The sequence below is a fragment of the Streptopelia decaocto genome, assembly GCF_964273445.1.
Source record: "Streptopelia decaocto genome assembly, chromosome: 3".
NCBI classification, from domain to species: domain Eukaryota; kingdom Metazoa; phylum Chordata; class Aves; order Columbiformes; family Columbidae; genus Streptopelia; species Streptopelia decaocto.
In genome coordinates, this window is record NC_138656.1 from 94795981 (window position 1) to 94816563 (window position 20583).

General features: G+C 41.0%; 1 protein-coding gene across 19 annotated transcripts in view; it reads left to right on the forward strand.

The window, feature by feature from the left end:
- The window catches only part of DST (dystonin), a 306806-nt gene that overhangs the window by 129060 nt on the left and 157163 nt on the right, over window positions 1–20583 (forward strand). For 18 of the 19 annotated variants that reach the window (XR_014183507.1, XM_082047199.1, XM_082047216.1 and 15 more), the window contains one exon: window positions 11319–11485. Coding sequence is in view for 18 of the 19 variants with exons in the window: in XM_082047199.1 (XP_081903325.1) it covers window positions 11319–11485 (167 nt within the window). In the remaining variant the exon portion in view is untranslated. Of the gene's footprint in view, window positions 1–1774; window positions 2702–11318; window positions 11486–20583 lie in introns of those variants that run through there. The other variant, XM_082047217.1, reaches the window with a different exon arrangement.

Consider the following 20583-nt stretch of genomic DNA (forward strand, 5'->3'; position numbering starts at 1 on the left):
GCCGTAATAAGTCTGTTTTTATGAGTGCATAATGTAATATTTCATAATTATTATAATATATTGTACCATATGTTATTATTAGACATACTATTATTAAGCCAGAAGCTATACATGTATGTAATTAAATCAGTCTTGGTCTGTTGCACTGCAAAGTCCTGAATCTTCTGGTAAGAGAGGAGAAACAGAGGCGTATTTTCGAGTGTAAAAGCCATTTGTTTGTACAAACACAGCAATGTCATTTCCAAAGACTTTTTCTAAAATGTGCTTTTCTATTAATTAAGGGGGGGGACAAGTCAGGACCCAACTCAGTCCCATGTGGATATTTGTTTTAAATCAGTGAGTCCTCTGGGCCGTGACTGAAAGTCGCTTTTCTAAGCTGACTAGAATACAGCTTTGTACTGTGAGTAAAGGGAGCAAATGTCACAACCGCACCTGTATGTTAAGTGTACTATAAATGCAAACACAAACTGAGGCCATGAAAGAGTGCGTGGTCACGGCATAAGCATCGACTTTGGAAAGGAACATGTTGGTATTGTGGCTGTGTGCAGTTGTCTGTCTGTCACTGTACAGGGTATTCTCTAACAGCCTCCTAGCCCCTTAGTGTTACGCTGTAAAATTCTGTTGGAAATTCTTTGTAGTTGATCCTACTTCTTTGTTGTATTATTTATTCTAGATGAATCAGACATCAGTAAAATCTCATAGAATACTTCAGTGGAACTGGCCTCTGGGGATAAAGTCTCTGGGTCTCATTATTGCAATTCCTTTCCAAGGAAAACTCAATGGTAATGCTTAATAGTGCTTGGCACGTCACTGGCCTGTTCTTTCTCAGCATGAGGAACCATACACACCGACCCCTGCTAATGTGTGTTGGTTTTAGTAGGTTTTGCATATCAGTAACAAAAATGACGTGGAAGATTGAAAAGATATTTTCCAAACAAAGTATGCTGGTGATTAGACTAGCATTTGAATGTAGTGTACATTTATACCCAGTTTCAGGCATGGTTAGATGCTTACATGTTATTATTTAGAGCTACACAGAAATGCCTACGGAACAGGAGCATGGGAGGAGGATAAAGCTCCATTCTTACAAACTGTAACTTTGTGGACAGTTTCTAGACAGACTGGCTCTTGTGTTTTGTTTCACCTTTATCTGACAAAAGGTTCAAATCTGTTCCAAAGTTCCAGCTCCCAGGACATGGCACCACTGCCCTGAACAAGCTGTTATGCTTGTATTATAGTAGTGAAACAGCAGGTTATTTATAGCTGGCAAATCAGTGAAAAATCACATCAGCTGCTATGAAAACTCCACATACGAATAAAAATTTGACCCTCAACAAGCTGTCAGAGTGATCTCTGATCCTCCACTTTAATCTTCCCTTCTGTGGATCATTGGATACGTAATAAAAACATGAATTGCAAACCAAATCTGCTAGCTAAATCCCTGCTATTTGCTGCCCTGCTTACTTTTGGATTTGGAGTGTAGCTAATAGTTTCAAAGGTTGCTGCATATTTTTCTGCTTTATCTTGCTCGAGTTACTAAATGAAATGGCAAGTTAAAATGCAGGCGAGGATTTTCTGTTACTCATAAGTGCTATGTCATCTCTGTGAAAGGCCATCAGCGTTACAGCCCAGCGCTGAAGCAGTGATGTTTATTTAAGAGGATTGGTGGCCAGAAATAAGCCACAGTGTCTAATCAGACACAGGCCCTGCCTGGGCACCCTGCCACAATGTTTATTGCGTGTGCATTTCTCATAAGCAAAATGGCTACGTACTGAGGAGGATGGACGTGAAGTCTGGAAGAAATTACAGTTCAAATGGCAGTTCTTAACTTTCTGAGGAGGATTTAAGTGTATGTAAATATACCGGGATGAATGGGACTGTGCGACTGTGAGTTACCGAAAGCCAAATGGGGAATGTCTGTGGATGTGTAAGGGCTGAAAAGGAAGAACAGTGTTTAGATCCCGCCAAAGCTCCGTTAAGTCCAGCTAAACATTCCCCTGGAAGAAGATATTTCAGAAGAAAAAGGAGAAAGAAGTCAACCGAGGAGGGACCAGATTCAGTACAGGTTAAAGAAAATGAAGAAAGAAGCCAGTATGAAGTGGGGATTTCAGAAAACACTGAGAAACATCCCAAGGGTGTGGAATTGGCTGATTCCTTCCTCCGGAGAGTGACAGTGGCTGGTAATGCTCTGCCCGTGCGTACAGACCTTTCAGCTGATCTTACTAAAACAAAAGTTGTACTGGGTGAAACAAAGAGTGATTCTCTTTGTGAGGACAGTTTTCCTGGTGATAATCAGAGGCTCTCCAAGTCTGATGAAACAGAGACATGGTTAAAGGAGCAAGGCAAGAGGAGTTCAGAGAAACACTGTATGTGGAAGAGGAAATGCTTGGAGGATGACAAAAGGAGAGAATTTGCATTCCTGAAGAAATCTAGTGGTCTTTGTTATGGAAAAGCAGCCAGCTTGGATTCTGCTATCCACATTTTAGGTAGACAACGTGATGAAACTGGGTTAAACATAACTTCTTGCAGAGTTGTTGAAGATGTCCCAAGAAGCAGTAAATCTGAAAAGCTGCACCACTTTCTTTCTGAAAGCAAGAGTGATCCACTGCTTGAACAAAACAGGTTTTATTCCTCTGGTGCTGTGTTTTCCCAGTTGTCTAAAGAAAATATATTATTTAGCATTCCACCAAACAGGAACAAGGTAAATATTTTGGCATAGTGTATAATATTTGAAAGTTAAGTAAGAATAAATACTGGAACAGTATTTTTACTGTTACAAAAATATCTTTGCTGTATATAAGCCTTTTACCCCTGCTGTGATGCTACAGGTAGTCACAGGACAGGACATATTGCTTCATCTTTTCCACAGGTTAAGTAATGTCTCTGTTCTTCCAGAGTGTTGATGTATCCTTGTGCTGTTTTGCTGTCTGTAGTCTGATTTATTTCCTAATTTAGGAAAAATATTTCCGTGTTAAAATGATTCTAGAAGGTGGAGTGAATTTTAGAGAGTTGTTTAAGTTCACATTTAATGTCTGCAGTAAATGTCATCAACTTTTGACAGTCTTGTAATTCCTTTGGGCCTTGTATCAAGGAAATGAATATTTCTAATTCTTTTCAGTTATGGGCAATAGGAACTGAAGAGATAGAAGTATGTAGGCAGCTTGAAATAGAAAAAGTAAGCATAAATCATGTTAATAACTCTCTACACTTCTTTTAAAAGCTCTTTCCTCCCAAACTGTCTGTATGACCTATTAATAGTAGTTATTGAAATTCTGTCTTCCTCTGAGGGTAGGATTATTTTCCTTTTACAATAAAAGAAACCAAAGCATGAGGTTAGTTGCAGAATATTGGAAGGAAATCAATTTTTTTTTTCTGTTGGTATCCATGCTTACCAATTCAGTCCATATTACCAGTTTTGCCTCAGTCATCTGTAAGTTTTAATCAAATGGTCCAAAACTGATTTCCCTTGCTCAACATGGATGTCTGAGCTTTGAGTTGGGTGAACAGAGGGAATGGACTTGTGCCAAAGGTACTTTTTCCAGCAAAGAGCAACTGCACTTCTGTTGTTTACATAATTTACTTTTGTAACAGGAATCATATTATATTTTTCTGAGCTTAGTTTTTAAATACAGATAACACACCAAATTACATCACACAGTACACACTAGTACAAATAGCCTCCTAATACACACGGAGATCTTTGCCCTTCTAATCTTAGCTGGAATTCAGGAACAGCTTAGGGATGTTCTTTGATTTGAACAAAACGTCATTACTGAGTAAAAGAGTATGAGGCCTTGTCAGTTCTGCCAAGCATGGCTGCTTTTTCTGTATAATCAGAATAATACAGCTTCTAATATTGCTGCAGTTATTACTCCAACCAGGCATACAACCCTTGTTACCACAGGAGTAGGAGGGGAAACATGAGGCTTTTGTTGAGCACCTACATCAATACTGAGGGCTGTGCTGGTGATATTGATAAAACACTGCGTAAAGGGATAAATATGAAATCTGCTGACATGTCAAGCTAAATGCCCAAGTTGCTGAAATGTCTGGTTTTCAAGTTCAGCTCCCTTTCTCCACCCAAGATTTCGAGTATGAGTAATTTTAAGAGCACCTAGCTTTGACCTATGAAGGAAGAAGACAAGATTTCAGACTCTAGCTTATTTTACAAAGTCATGACCACTTTCCTTTTGATTACTTTTGAGAGCTAAATTAGTATTTGCATCTCCTGTATTTCAGTATAAAACAGTGAAGCTGTTAGTTATCTGCCAAGTTCTTGTTATCAGCCTGAGCTGATACACAAGGTTTGCAGTTACCAGTCTCAGTTTTTACCATTTTCTTTACTGTAATTACAGAGATCAGCAGTCTCTACTCACCGTGTCAACTTATTCATGCTGTAATGTACTCTCAGCTTCCACAGTGCCCCAAATGTGGCTGATATTTGACAGTGTGGTAGCTTTTCAAACTCAGAGACAGACATACAGAGGAAACTCATTGGTACAGCTGGCTAATTTGCACTGTAACGTTTTACCCTCTGAAATGGCTTAGTCCCCACTACTGGAATACATCCCTTAAGTTTCTTTCTGTGGTATGTGTTCTTATGCATGTAAACCAGTTACGTTTTCATGTTCAAATACATGCTACCTCAGTACCTCTGTTTTCCTATTTGTAAAATGAAGGTAAGCGGGGCGTTGTGAAGCTTCGTTCCTGACTGCTCACTAGTAGCTTTGAGAAAATCTTTTTTTACTCTCTGATGGAGCCTCATTTCTGCAGCCCTTTGCTCCTAATGCAGGAACATGACTTCCTTGAGCAAGATACGCTCTGATACTGTTGTGACTCGCAGCTGTCCTAGAGCAGATGGCAGTTTGCACTAAGGTCAAGAAGTTGTGAATCGAGACTGAAGGAGGTTTCCTGCAGCAGAGCCCTTCTCAGTGATGTTTTAGCACAATGCAGGTAGAGTAGAAAATCAAGGCTGTAGTTTTGGCTTCTATACAGGAGATACTGCTGCCATGATATTTGATGTCTCCCGTATTGAAACAAGCCATGGTTTTCATCCACTATCAGCAAAAAATAGCTACCAGCTGGTTTTACCACCAGTGTTTGGTGGTTGTCAGCTTCTGTCACAACCAATGACTTCTGTGTATCACGTTATCAATCACTATTCTTCCAGTCTAGTTTGTGGTAGTTTCAGTTCTGGTTTATGGATGTACATGTTTTCTAGAAAAAAAAATTCTAATATGTGAAGAGAATAACTAATCTACTTCCAGTATTCAGCTATTGTCTTGGCTGCAAGTTCCTCAGCTGTTTTTTTGCCATGCATCTACATAGTGTCTGATACAGTGGATTTCTTATCTATAGTACTGATAATAATCTGCAAGAAAAAAAAAACACAACAAAAACAACAACAAAAAGGAAAAACAATGCATATTTGAGTCAGGTTGAAGGCAATACACTTGCTTTTATATAATAAATGTAGAATATTTGTAACCTGCATATTCAGCAGAATACTTCTGGCTAAATAGTGATATGTTTATTATTTCAGTTATTATTGGAAATAATTGTAAGATAACAAGACAACTTCCACCTATGTTCACCATCATATAGTCTTGTATTATCTATTCATATAGTACAGTTAAGGGAGGAAGAGATGCCGGTTGCTCTTCTGGAATGTGATTAGCACAGTAAAGGTGCAAAAGTCAGTTTTGCTTTATTGGCACAGTATTGTTTACTTCCTTGTAATATTCACAAGAGGCAGACGTAATCCACCTTAAATGCTGGTGAAGGAGATCTGTAATCATTGATGGAACTACAAAGCCATGGCTGCAAAGGTTCTGGACAGGTCATCTGGGTCATCTCTGTACGTGAAGGCACAATAATTTAATGAAGACTGTTCTTGACTGATACTTGTTCTTCTGTGTCTGCCTTATTGGTGGTTTCACATGCTTCCTGAGTAATTATTCTAGTGCTCATCCGTCTTTTTTATTAAAAACTGGTTTTAGCTGAAAACAAGTATGCTCATTTTTAACTCATTAGTTCTCTTCTCGTTGCCAGAAGAGTTGATTTGTTACCTTTTTTTGCAGCAGCATTTTATTTATTTGAAGACTGTTGTCACATCTCCCCTCAGTTTTTCCCACTTTAAATAAACCTAATTTTTCAATCTTTCCTAACAGGTCGTGTATTTTTAGATCTTTGTTGTTCTTGTTTTTCTCTTTTGATCTGCTCCAACTGATGCAGTATTTTTTGAAGGGTGTTGCCCAAAGCTGGACTCGCAGCTCCACAGAGCCTTGTGAGAGCTGAATCGGAGCATTTGAATTTATGGCCAAATGGAAACTCACAAAGTCCAAGTGTAGCGTCAGGGGAGATGACTTCTTGTGATCACATGCAAGTTCAAATTCCATTCCTATAACTATACTTCCCTTAACATGTTGTCAACAATCCTTTTCAAACACAACACGTAACTATTTAGCTTAGGTGGAAAATAGCATTTCAAAATCTATCCATATTAGCATATTCTCTTTTATTTCTTTGTGTTCTTCAGACTTTTCTGGTGTAAGGCTAGCTGACATCAGAATATATTTCATTATACATCATACATCTCTAGCTTATTATGTACTTTTGTGCATTTAAGTACATTATGTCAAGTTTGGACTTGCTTCAAAACATTTGGGATAAGATGGAATCGGAGGGAATACTCCTTGCTTACTATAAAGTCTTCTTCTGTTTGCACTGTAAAAAATCAGCCACAGATATCCAGCAGCACTGTTGATCTCTTTTGGAAAGTGTTCTCTGATCTGATCTGCTCTTTGGACTCAAAACTGCATCACTGAAATCACTGCGAAGACTTTGAAGGTTTTTGGTGTATGGATTTTGTATACTTTATGATGCAGAGAAAACTTACAGGCAGAGAAAAAACACGTGCAGTAGCAGAAGTGGACTAGTTCTCCCAGTTAGAAGCAACAAATAGAGTATTTAGTGCCAATTAAGACTTTGAACCTGAAATGTTAGGGCTGTGCAGAGAATTACTTGAGTCTCTTTTTGTTGCATACCTTATAATTCATATGCTTTGAGATAATTTGGAAAACTGGATCTCTAGCAAACAACTGTTCAAACTCATGCAAACTCAATAATTTGTTCCATACTCAAGGAACAAATGTCCTCTAGTAACTAATAATAGTGGGTAAATTACAGGTTTGTGGGGTATAAGAATGAAAGTTTCACACAAACTGCTTTGAAGCCCAAAATCTGAACAGTGCAAGGTTTGATTGCCCTTATTTTCAGTTTTAGTATTCCTAATTCAGTAGTCCTTATTTTTCTTTGTTGTGGCAAGTGATGTTTTAAATATTGATGGTGTATAGTTAGTAGATGAGTATCTATATTGTCCTTATGAAGTTATCAAAGGAAAGATATGCTCTCTCTCCCTCTGACACCTTATTTTGTGGGGGTCATATTTTACTTGTTAAGTAGTTCCAAGTTAACGGGGCATCTTGCGAAGTAGAGCTCATATTTGTAAGTGTAATAAAATACAGCTCTTTGAATCACCATTTCCTTCAGTGTATTTTTATACTTTTTGAATATGAACTTCGTGTTTAGGAAAAAGTGTGAAATCTTAGCCTTGAAATCTGAAATACTTTATTTAGAGAACAGAAGTGCTCAGCCTGTTTCAGGTCTCAGGCTAATGTTAGTGTTCCTTAACCAGCACTGAAATAGGCTACCTCCACGAGTGAAAAGCAACTTCAGTTTTTAAACCCAGTCTAGTCTACTCCTTTTTCTTCAGATGACCAACTGTGCTGGTTTTGGCTGAGATACAGTTAATTTTATTCGTATGAGCCAGTGTGGGGCTATGTTTTGGATATGTGCTAGAAACAATGTTGATTATACAGGGATGTTTTCCTCACTGCTGAGCAGTGCTTACACTGAGTCAAGGCCTTTTCTGCTCCTCACACCACCCCACCAGCGAGTGGGCTGGGGGTGCACAAGAATTTGGGAGAGGACACGGCGGGGACAGCTGACTCCAACTGACCAAAGGGATATTTCACACCAAATGATGTCATGATTAGCATATGAAACTGGGAGAAGAGGAAGGAGGGACATTCGGTGTTAATGGTGTTTGTCTTCTGAAGTAACTGTTATGTGGGATGGAGCCCTGGCCCTGCTGTCCTGGAGGTGCCTGAACACCTGCCTGTCGATGGGAAGTAGTGAATGAATGTTTTGCTTTGCTTGCCTGTGCAGCTTTTGTTCTACCTGTTAATCTTTGTCTCAGTCCACGAGTTTTCTCAGTTTTGCTCTTACAATTCACTCCCCCGTCCCATTGTGGGGGAGTGAACGAGCAGCTGTGTTGGGGCTTGGTTGCCAGCTGGGGTTAAACCACAACACCAACTAGGATGCTGAATGGTGCTTGGAAGATTTTTGGATTGAAAATGCTGTTAATCTTTGGGTAATGAGGTAAATTCATGTTTTAGCCATCCAAAACTTGGATTGCAAGCTTGCCTAGTGGTCAAGCTCAGAGTAAGAAATATTCTCCTTGTGTTTGTGTACATAGCTACCAATGTTGCTTGTATGTAACAACAGATACAAGTAGGACCTTCAGAAGTTGCCTTGATGTCTGAAAATGCTTGTTGCCAGAGGAATCTACTGTGCCCTCAAATATGCTGCGTTTGCACCCCGCAGTCTGAAATGTACACAGCCATTGCCAGGCAATGAGCCGTGCTGGAGGCTAAAGGTTTCAACCTAGCAGTAAGGAATGGCCATTAGCAAATTACATTGCTGGATTGCTGAGTTAGAATATATTTTAAAATGTGATACTTGAGGATTATACACAGAAGACTTACTGAAAATGACAGGGAAAAATGTATAGGTTTGGAGGGGTTTTTCTGCTAGACATCCAGCACTTCCAGATGACATAGTCTCTTTCAAAAGCATTGTCCGGATAAGTGGTAAATGGTTGACTGCGTTTATATTGTGGTCTAGTTGTTCTGTGATGAATAGAAACTAAAGCTACTGAAAAAATATTTAGTTTGCTTTCTTGCTTCGAAATACCAAAGAATAAAGGTAACCCACTGAAAGGAAATCTTACGCTACAGATGAGTTCCCTAGTTTTTTTACAAGAAAATTTTCAGACTGATTTTAAGTTGGTCTTTTGCCACATTGGATTCCCTGTTGTCTTCACATGCAGGACTCATACCATCTGTATTTTGTGTGATTTCATGTAGTAAATACTCCTTACAGGATTTTGATACCTAGAAATTTATAAGCCATCACAGCTACATGTGGTTCTCTTCAGTGTCTTAAACAAAAAAAAGATATATTTTTTTCTCTCTCTCTCTTTGATTTTTCTTTAAAATGTGCAATGTTGAAGCTGGAGACAATAGGATGCAAAAAATGCTGTCAGATCTCTGAGGTGTTTATGGGCTAGGTGAACAGTTAAAACTGCTCCACTTTCTAGTATCAGTGCCTCTATCTTTCCCTTACCTAGAGCCACTGGATTTGATGGCCTGTGATAAGAATCTGAAGAACTGCTTTCACAATGTGCTGTTTTGTGAATACTTGCATAGTAAATTAATTTGTTCCCTGCGTAAATTTACTCATGTTTGCTCTATGTCCGTAAATGCTCATTGTCCCCTGGAAGTGTGAGAGGTGGTTAAGCAGAAGCTGCAGAGGGCGCTGCAGCAGCTGTGTTGCCCTGGCAGCCCAAGGCTCTTCCTTAGTCCCCCAGTTGCTGGTGCTGCCCACCACCTCCTGTCAGGCAGTGACATGGCAGCATTGGTAGGAAAGCTACATCTCTTTGTTCCTGGCACTGTGTTTTGTGTGGCTTTAACATCAGAAAAACACGAAATTCCCAGCCTAGCCTGTCTGAATTCCCCCAGGAAGATCCCAGGCAGAAGATACCTTTGTGTGCAGAGGTTTCAAGGCCAGGAGGCATCATTATGACTGACTGATCTGACCTCATGAACATAGCTCTCTGGTTTACACTAGAACAGGTTTGCTGGAATTGTCACAGCTCTGGAATAAAGCCTCTTCAGGAGCTAACTCAGCACTTACCTCTCCCCCAGAGCTGTCTGTGGGCAAACCTGCCCTCAGCCCTGGCCTCACGCTGCCTCCAAAGTCACAGCAGATCGGTGTTCTCGCCACAGGGCTGCTGTAGGCTTGCGCTGTGGGGCCTCTTCCTGGTGGGCTCACGGGGGTGCGTGATGTCCACCCACAAATCTTGGCCTTGTCTCAAGCCCTCTTGTCTCTGCCCAAGCCCTTCAGCCTGCTTTTCATAATGTCTGAGCTGCAGTACTTGGGTCCTTGTGCAATGCCTGTTGGTACTTGGGTTCTTAGTCTTCTTCATAATAACATCTTATACCATCTGCTGTTAGAATAAGTGGGGAAAGGTGGCCACTTAGAAGAAAGACAACCTGTGATATCACTTCTTCAAGGCATGTCTTCTCTTTGTTATATCTTGCATTTCAGATACACATTCAATACAGTTTCTATCACATAAGGTGCAAACAGTACACGTGCAGATTAGGGAAATGTCTGCTTCATATTCATACAGTGATAGTTTTCTAAGCAAACTGACTGAACTTCATTAAGGGAGAATTTAAGGTACTAGAAAGTAGTACTTGTATGTCATCTTCACAACGCTTTCCTTCTTTGTCTGACATGAAGTTGATGATGCTTAGATAAATTAAAAACAAATATCAGGAAAAATTGTTGTGTATCATCCTTCAGCCTTTCAGTCATTCCTGAAATGCTTCTCAGAGAATTTTATTCTAAACCCATTATTGTCAGTTTTCACTGTAAATGACTGTTGTGTTACTGAATTCCAGAACAGCTTATATTACGATTTAACCTATTTTAAAAGAAGATAAACACTTCAGCAAAATAAAATAGGTGTAATATGAATATCACTATTACATAAGTTGTGAATATATACGTATTAAAATGTCATATGTAAATGTAATTATATAACATTTATGTATAATAGGTGTAATACATAAAATAGTGTATTATTCAAATTATCAACATAAAATAGACATATTAAGTATTTTTCATCATTTAATAGTATTACATTGTCTCCAGAAATTAAGAGACTGATAACTAGCTAACTTAAGAAAATTGTGAAGCTATGAATTTTGTAGTTCCCATTGAGGACACTAAGAGTGTGTAAGGATGTGACATGAAGGAGTATTAATACAGTGACTAATAATAAAAATATTTATGTATACAGGTACTGGACAGAAAATTCTTCAACAATGCAGAGTGGTTTTCTGCAATATTTTAAACATTATTATGTGTTAAATATAATTGTAACATTTATATTAACTGTATTTTAGATATCTGATATCCATGTTACTGGAGAGTCAGAGGACATGTCTGCTAAAGAGAGGCTGCTCCTGTGGTCACAGCAGACAACTGAGGGTTATGCTGGAATCCATTGTGAAAATTTCACTACCTGCTGGCGTGATGGAAGGTTATTTAATGCCATCATTCATAAATACAGGTAAGTACTCTGTTTGTTCCCTTGAAAAATATTAATTACAGCATTTTAATGTACATAGAGAAGGCTCTGTGGTTTATGCCTGTAATAGCACTGCAGCTGCTGAGACAATACTGATTCTTCCTGAGCAATTCCCTGCTCTCTGCAGCCCAAGGATGCCTCATTAGCCCTTATGTCTCCCTCCTTACTCAGAGGAGCATCTCCATGAATCCTGCCCGTCTCTCTTTGGCCATCTCTAAGCTGCTGAGAAGAATGTCCCCAGGTTTCAGTCTGTCACAGTCCTTTTTGGTCACCTTGATTTTGAAGTATAGGCAAGGTACAGTCAGAACTGATCTCAAAACTCCAAAACTGCACTGCTGCTACAGTCCATCAGCTACTGCATGACCTGAGATATGCCCAAGGGCCCCTTATTTTTCCATGTGTGACTTTACCGTGCCCCTGAAGGCTAGAGCTTCTTTGGTGTTTCTGCTTGGAGCCCAGATCTACTCTGAGATGTCTCCTGTAAAACGGCAGGGTATTCTCATGAAAAATGAGACCAGTTGTCTTGAATGTTCTCAGTCTGAGAAGGGAAGTGTGCTATTTTCTCCCCCTTTTGATGCTTTAGTGACCACAGTCTTATAGACAGGCATTTGTAGAACTACTGGTGGCTGTGGCTAGAAGCTAAAGGTTGCACTACATTAACTTTCTTAAAATACAGTTGAAGAATTCTACTGATGAGATAGGATTTCTAATTCTAGTTTCTAAGTAAAAACAGGTCTCTTTTGACAAAGCCAGCTTTGGCATCAAAACTTGACAGAGGAACAAGATTTAAGATCATTGCTGTGCTCAGCATTCTCTCTTGGTTGGCAGCATCTCTCTGGTTTTGTACGTTTTTTGTTTCCTAAATTGAATAAAGAGGTTTGTGTCTTAGAGGACCACAGGGGAGAGTATTCTGGCCACTGGGCTAACTAGCTTGTGCTGACTTGTCCCTCAGTGTGCAAGGCTTGCAGCTTCTGGGTTTCATTATAGCATAAGTAAATAGTTTGTGCTTTATACACTGGGGCATATCATAACAAAGTTTGAGGGTACATTATTTCCTTGGTATAATACCAAAGGAGTGTCCCAAGTAGGGAGGGACAAATTTGGTACATTTTAATGCAGCTCCAGGGAACAGACCCTGGAGCAGATTATTCTTTTCTTGAATTTCCTCTTGCGGGACCACTTGGCTCACCACAGAGAGAACAGGCAGAGCCAACACACACACCGTGTGGGAACCAGGACACTGAAGTAAAATGGGCGAGTCAAGCAGATGCAGCCTTTTCCTCACACTCTGTGTAGAGAGGCTGCAAGCATAACATATAGTGTACTGAGCCCCAGAGAAGGTAGCTGTGGCAGTACATAGCTCTGTGGTAAAAAGAAGCTGCAGCTGAATCAATGAGTTCTCTTTCTGACTAACGCTTCTGTTCTGGGTAGCTGGTCAGGGAGGAGCATGCCAGCAAGTCTTCTTTTAGTAACGTAGCAAGACAAAGGGAAATAGCTGGCAAAGGAGTGGGCTGTTTTACTTCAGGACAGAGCAGCCAAGAGAATGAACATAGCACAGGCAAGTATTTGAAAAAATAAACAATTTGGAAGATACAGAGAGAGGGGAAGAAAGAAAGGAAATAGCTTAATGAGACGGAATAATGGAAAGTATTTCCCAGAACTTTTTCAGAGCCTTGTACCACTTGCATAGAGTAGTATAGCCTTTACGGCTCAGCAGCTAGTAGTTGTGGTATATATAAGTTCATAAATAATGAAAACCTTGAATTCTGTCCTCTGGCTGTGCAAATGTTAGTGCCTTGGGATATGACTGAGTACATGCAGTTGCTTTGCTGGAACAGTGTTTCTGGCGGCGCTCGCTGAGTGTTGTTCACAGCGTTTCAGTAAGGAAGCACAGGCGCCTTTGACGTGAGTGTGTCAAAGCAGATGATTCAGTGGCTGAAGAACAGAGTCCACGTTTTTGCGTGCTTCTGTGCCAGTTTCCATTTAGCTTATCCTCTTCCTGTAAACATAACTTCTGCACTTAAGGATCCCGTGTCCTTCCCAGGAATGTTTACTGTCCTTATCTGATGTCTTTTTGCTGTGAGAGGTTACAGATTCTTGGACTCCATCTTGCTGATGAAATCAATGAGATTCTTCTACTGATTTCAGTGAGCTTCTATGTTTCTTTGCTGTTTTGTACTGTTAAAACAGAGATAATAGTTTCCAGGTATTGCTCACAAGATAGGAATGGTCTTTCCAAACAGTCATCTGATATTGTTAACTGCAGTATTTTACTCCAGGGAACTCTTTAAAGCTTGGTTTGTGTTCTGAGCAGTAAGTAGGTTAAACACTAACAAAATGTGCACATTTCGAGCAGTGACTCTCCTTATGCTGTTTGTCTGTTTTAGTAGCTCCCAGTTTGCGGATCCCAGGTGTTCTCAGGAGCTGGGCAGAGCATCCTGCAGAAGCCACCGGCTGGTGTGCTCTCCAGGGCAGGTGACCAAGCGTTCCTGCTTGGACAGTGGGGTGGGTGGGGGTGCTGGCACCGCAGAGCACCCCTCTGGGTGCACGTCTGTCAGTCGTGGTGCAGCGTGGCAGCCCCTCCTGTGCCAGGTATGCTGTGCTGGCTGGAGACACCTCTCCTTACAGAAGTGCCAGGAGTATCTGCTCTCTGTGAGTGGGGACAGTGCTCTTCAGCAGGGGCATGACTGCCAGACCTGGAAGGGATGTAAATGTGCCCAGACCTAATTTTAAGGGGATGACACTTAGTGCTATTATAGTAATAACCAGAATGCTCAGAAATACCCAGGCATGTTACTGGTGTATAGAATTGCAGTTGTACTGAGCGACAATAAGCTGCATATTGGATGGAGAGCGCATACCCATTTCACGGCACAGTGATGGGGAACCCCTGTGGAGGGTCTGTGAGGTCAGGGCCTGGCAGCCAGGGCCTATCTCAGTGCCCCAGTCAGGAGTGGGGCAGCCGGAGACATTGGGGCAACACCAGCCCCAGGCATTGGGCACATCCCTGGGGATGGGCTGTGGCCGGGCCCAGGATGTGGGCCTGCAGGTGGACTGCACCACCGCAGGGGTCAGGGCTGGGCTTGGGGCCAGAGGTGAGGGCACCAGCAGCTCCCAAAGGACAGGAAACACGCTGTCTGTGAGCTGAACCTGAGCACAGACAGGCAGCCTGTACTCGCAGCGCTGACACCATGGCTGAGCAGTTCTTTCTGGATAAGTCATCAACAACACCAGCCATATAGTTCCAGCATGATTCCTACAGTCATTTGTCCATGAGATAACTAGATGTGACTTTCCAGTTTTAGGTGACAGGGGATGGGAGTGGCAGGTTATAATTACCTCCTCTCCAGGCATAAGTGATTTTTTTAACTGGCAAGTGCACACCAGCTTCAATACATCAGGAAACTGCAGAAGTTGTGTTGGGCTGGGCGAGGAGCTGGGCTGTGAATCAGCTGCCGACGGGCGGGGAGTGTCTCCCCTCGGTGGGACAGCCCGGCTGCGCTTCACAGCCTCAGAGGATTGTTTCATCTGGGCTGCTCATAGTCATCTCAATTTTTTCTGCCCAGTAGAAGATCCCAGCACCTTTTGGTGCAAACCAGCCAAGATTTATGATGCCGAACTGCAGGAATAGCACATGTATTTGCCATGGCTCCCTGCTTCCCCAGGGTGCCTGGGAGGAGCAGGAAAGGGCCAACATGACCAGCTGTAGTACCTGCGCAGCATTTTGTCGGAGCTCAGCTCGCTGGTGTGCGGCGGATGGGCGAGCCGGGTTCCTGCCCAGCCCCTGCCCCGTGGGCACCCACAGCCGTGCAGGCAGCACCCGCCTCAGCGCCCAGCCTGGGCAGGTGGGCAGCGCGCAAATCCGTCACCTGCTCTCCTGAGGAAACGCGGGACATTTATTTCCTTTCCTCTCAAACAACACACATTAGGCTGTCAGAGCTTTTTGAAAGGGCGTTCAGTCGCTTTCTCTCTTACCTCTGCTAAGAGTATGAATGAGTGAATGAGTTTCCAGTGATTTTGCAGTATTCTTTAAAGGAAAGGAAAGTAATTTTATGAATGACAGAAATGAGAGGAAAAAATTACTGTGCGATACTTGGCTCCATATACCACTGGATTATTTTTTTTTTCCCCACAGATTTAGGAGGTTTAGGAAAATGTAATTTGTTTTCATGTAAGAAGGTTGTCTATGTGTTCAGCAGGTTCCAGCGGTCTGTGTTTATAATGTAAGATTGAAGATTACTCAGCTGAACTTCTGAAGAGTATATAAAATGTGGTTAAATCCTGGGAAATGAATGGGGCTCCCCACTGGCCTCAAGAACTGCCTCAGGGGGCTCCATTGCAGCTCCAGGATTTTGCTTTTCATGTTGTTATTCTGTGTGAATATTTGTTCTTACATAGAAATATCAAATAAAATAATCAGATTAAAAAGTCAGTTTTAATACTGAACATTACCACGTTTGTTAATTGTACATTTTTATTTACCATTTCCCTGAAAATAAGACCTACTATGAAAATAAGCCCTAGCATGATTTTTCAGGATTTTTGAGGATGTTCTAAATATAAGCTAAAATAAGCCCTAGTTGCAGTTCATAAAAAAAGTCAATTTAAATAGTGTCCAAGTAAATGTAAAAAAGTGAGCATCTTTTAGAGCAAAAAATTAATAAAAGACCCTGTCTTATTTTTGGGGAAACAAAGTAAATATATAATCTTTCAGACTCTTTTGAACCTCCATACCTTTTTCTGGATGTGGGATCAGGTCCATTAGTAAAAGCTACAGATATGCCCTGGAGATTCAAGAATATTCTGTATGTCTCATCTATTATGTAATTGGCCTTTTATAGCTTAATTTTTAATTGAAGACATGTGTTACTTCAGTGTGTTGTGTTGGAAGAAATCTGACTTCAGGCAGTTTAAAAAGTACATTATGTTTCTTTCGTACCATCATATCATACGTAGCAAAAACCTGTAAGCCAGACTTCAGTGTCAGAGCCTGTAACGCTCAGATTTTCCCAAAGATACTACTGTTCTGCATGCTGGGGGCTTCCTCTTGCAGCTCTATCACCTTGTGTATTTGTAGTCACTATGCTGCGTTTTAGGTAAATGGTTTTGATTTCTGTATTTGTTTTCTTATGTATGTGCCTTTTGCTAAGGGAGAAGAAATACTCATTTTTTGTAAGTGTATCCCAGTATAGAAACAGTTGTCTATAGGTAATGAAGGCTACTCTTCTTTCATTAGGAGTTGCGTGCCAGATTGAAGCCAATAATCTTAATTGTAGATCTACATTACACTTTGCAAATACATTTTACTGTAAAGCAAAGCAAACAAAATGAACATTTATACCAAAGTAACAAACAGCTTTTTTTTGACCTCAGACTGCCCTGAGCTTTTGGTGTATGAGCACTGCAGGTGATTTCGTTTAAAAAGTGTCTGAAAACTGAATTTCAGCAATAGCAGAAATAAGAGCTTCAAGGTTTACAGCTTAATAGTACCTATAAACACTTTGTTAAGGACAATGGCTGCTGATACTCAGAAAACACACCCGCTCATCTTACTTTCTAAGGGAAAAAAATGAAGAAGATGTGTGCACCGCTGTCTACATTTTATTTTTGTATTACAGTTTTTATAATAAAGAGATAATTTTGCTTTTAGCATTTACAAAAGAAATTCCAGCACAAGCAGTATGTTCTTGTGTAACTAGATACTAGCACTTAATTAGTAGTCCCAGCAGTGCCTGCATGGTAAAAACCAGCATCTGTTCAGGAAGCCCTGCAAGCTTAGTTCCAGATAAAGCCACGTTTGTGCAGTTCTGGTCTCAGGTTTTGGGTCTGTCCTAGTACGTGCAGTGGGTCCAGCCCCTGCTGTCTGGCCCGGCGGGTGAGCGCTTCAGCAGGGCTTGTGTCTGTGGGGCTGAACTCTCCCCTCTGCCCCCGGACGGGGTGCAGCCGCCGCAGAGCCATCCTGGGTCACTGGTGTCCCAGGTATTGCCTGGGAGGGTGTAAGTTGCAATGGCCTTGGTCATGCTGTGGGAAGGACCATGAATTAGAGCCATGGGCTTCTGCACACTTTCAGCATGAGCATGTCCAGTTGTGTCTATACTTTTAGGTGAATCTTAGCAGCCATGCAAAATGGAAAGACACTGGTTAGGACAACATATGGGTAAACTGTGCTTAGGTCAGGCCTGACAAACAAGCAGGACTATAGTACACACATGAAGGGTTCGAAACAAGCAGTGAGCAAGGTTATTTCGTGTAATGCTGTACCAAGGCTTGCTGAGAGCGCCTGCAGACAGTTGTCTACAAATTTTGGCACCACCTAATAGGAATTATAAGTGTTACAAATGCTGCAGAGAGGGAAAGTGGTGATAGATTTCAAAGGGGTGTATTTGGAGAAAAATGTTTTTTACTGTATTGTTGAAGAAATGTGGGGATCTGATCGAAAGGAGCCTTCGGTACTGGTAAACTTTGTGCAAGACCTTAAAAATGCTTATACTTTTATGTTGAATACAGTTTAGGGAGAGAGTGAGGAGAAAATGGCTATTATCCCCAAACAGGAGGGGAGCAGAGACTGACAGAGAATGCAGCACGGGGTGAGTGTAGCAGGTATACTGGGTGCTTCGTGTGGGAGGATGAGAGGAACACAAGCTGCAGCAAAGAGTGTGTCCCCAAAGGAGGGAGCAGTGTGACAGCTCCACAAATGCTAAAGCAAGGGAGGCAAATCTGACAGTGCCACAGCACTTTTCTTTTGAAATATTACTATAATAACTGCATATGCTTTCAGAATTACTAGGTGGATGTTTTTTGGAGTGTGGTATAGCAGGGAGCAACCTAGATTCATGCCTGCTAAATAACTGTTCTGGTTTAGAACAAGCTATTTCAGCTTTACCCAGCATGATTTGCCATGTATGTGTAGTTAACTAATACTGAGCTCTTGGGCAGCAGTGCAGGTGGCATCCTCTGATGTTACAACATGTTGCAGCTGATCGGGTACTGACATGAATACATTCCTCAAGGGGAGGGATTGTGATGCCGCAGTGTGCAGGAACACGTTAAACACCCTTGGGGAATGAATGAGAAGAAACTAAATACTACACAGTGTCAAGCCTTAAAATGCTAGGGGATATATTTTAAATAAAGAGATTAGTTGGGTCTGCTAGTTTTGGCTTGCCGTTTTGTAACTCATAATTTATTGTTACCCATCTTTAACAAAAAGAAAATGTGTGTTTGGTTGTGTTGTGCCCCGCTTCCCACCCACTGTGTTCTTCAGGTTTTCAACAGTTTTCAACTCTTCAGTTGTTTTGAACAGTTTTTCTTATGTAGAAGAAACAAACTTGGCATTATGAATTGGCAATTTGGGAAAAGATAAACAGGGTTTAGGATGATTAAAAATATCGACAAGCAGACTTGCTTCTAATGGTACTTGCCTGAGTATGCACATACATATAGCTGATGGGTTTAGAAATAACACGTAACCTCAGCTACAGTTTAATTGAATGTACTCAGCAGAATTCTGATGGCTATTGGTAAAGACTATATTAAAATAGTACTGGAAGCAGGCCTGCAATTTTAACATCTTGTGTTGTGGTGGTGGTTTGCCTTAGTGAGTATTAAATGGAAGACTTCCAGGCAGTTGCGTTGATTAATTTCAGATCTGGACTTAAAATGATCCCTGTGTATATTGTGCTGGATCCTGCTGCTAGTAGCAGCTGAATGAAAGATAAGTGTTATTTTTGCACTGAGAAGAAAAATAATATTGGAATGAAATCACAGCTTTTTTTCTTGTTTAGCCAGCTGGAAATTAGCTGAAAAATAAAGCTTTGAATTGAAAGGCATTTTTTTAAATTTGGATTTCGTCTGTCTCTTACGCTTCGATTAGAAAAGACCAGGACACCTATGGGTGTCAGAAGCGTATTTTCAAAAGCATATGGTGACTGAGTAATGGCGATGTGTGTGCCCATGATAAATCGGACAGGGAGAGAGGTCTTGGTCTTCTGTCAGTGCCTTTGGCAAGTTTGTGGCACATGGCAAAACAGTTGCCTCCAAGGCAAGATGGCACAAGGAGGAACCTTGTTTTTGAACCCATTGTGGTACCTCACCCTTCCTCCCTGTTGGCAACCGTGTTAATCGCACTGGAAAGCAAGTGCGTCAGGCAGTCACTGCTGGCGTCTGGAAGGAGTTTTCTCAGGGAACAGAACAGAAAAATCATTTGATTTGGTTTCTCCATTGTCTTTTTGGTATTCAAACACTCCAAGGAACCATTACTTATGTCTTTTTTTTTTTTTCCCTCTCTCTCTAGACTGCACAGTGTGGGTTGAGGTTAACAGTTAATGAGCCTTTCTGCTATTTATCATAGGCAAAAAATTGGCAAAGTTATAATACTACACCATTATTGTTTTTGTAATGACAGAAGCATCTCGAGTTACTACAAAGTGCATGTAAAATCTGTTTTTGAAGCTGGTGAAAGGACTAAGATCCTTTCAGTTTCATTCATGTGTATAGCTTAAAGTCTGCTTTGCAAACTTACTCCCAAGTTGTGGTTAGGTTTGGTTAGGCATGGCTAAAGCTGAACTCAGGGTTTAGCTAATGGGTCTTTGATGTTACAATGCCTCAATTGTGTCTTTATCTAAATAAATTGGCATAGGAAGTTACAGGGAAGTTTTGCTGTGCTAACAAGGGTGGGACAGGAGGCTTTTAGTTGGTTTATTAAACTCAGTGCTTGTCAAATCAAGGACACGCACGATATAAGGAATTAGCTGTATATATTGTTAGGGGCTAAATTAATAACCTAGGGAAAAAAAAGCCCTCACGTGCCCTTATGTTTAGTGCAGCTGAAACATTCATTCTTTTTCTATTGAAGGTCTTGCTACAACATGTTGGAATATCTGAAGAATAGACTAGAAGTGTATCTGTGAATAGTGTGCCCTTGTTACAGTATTTCCAGCTCACTGTCACTTGCAATATCTTTTTTCAGAATTATTCACTGTATCTGAAAATTTGTATGAAAAATTAGGAAAGAGATACACAAAGGAGGACTGGAGAGTTCAGATCAGATGAGAACTTCTCAGCTCTTGATGGAATAAAAA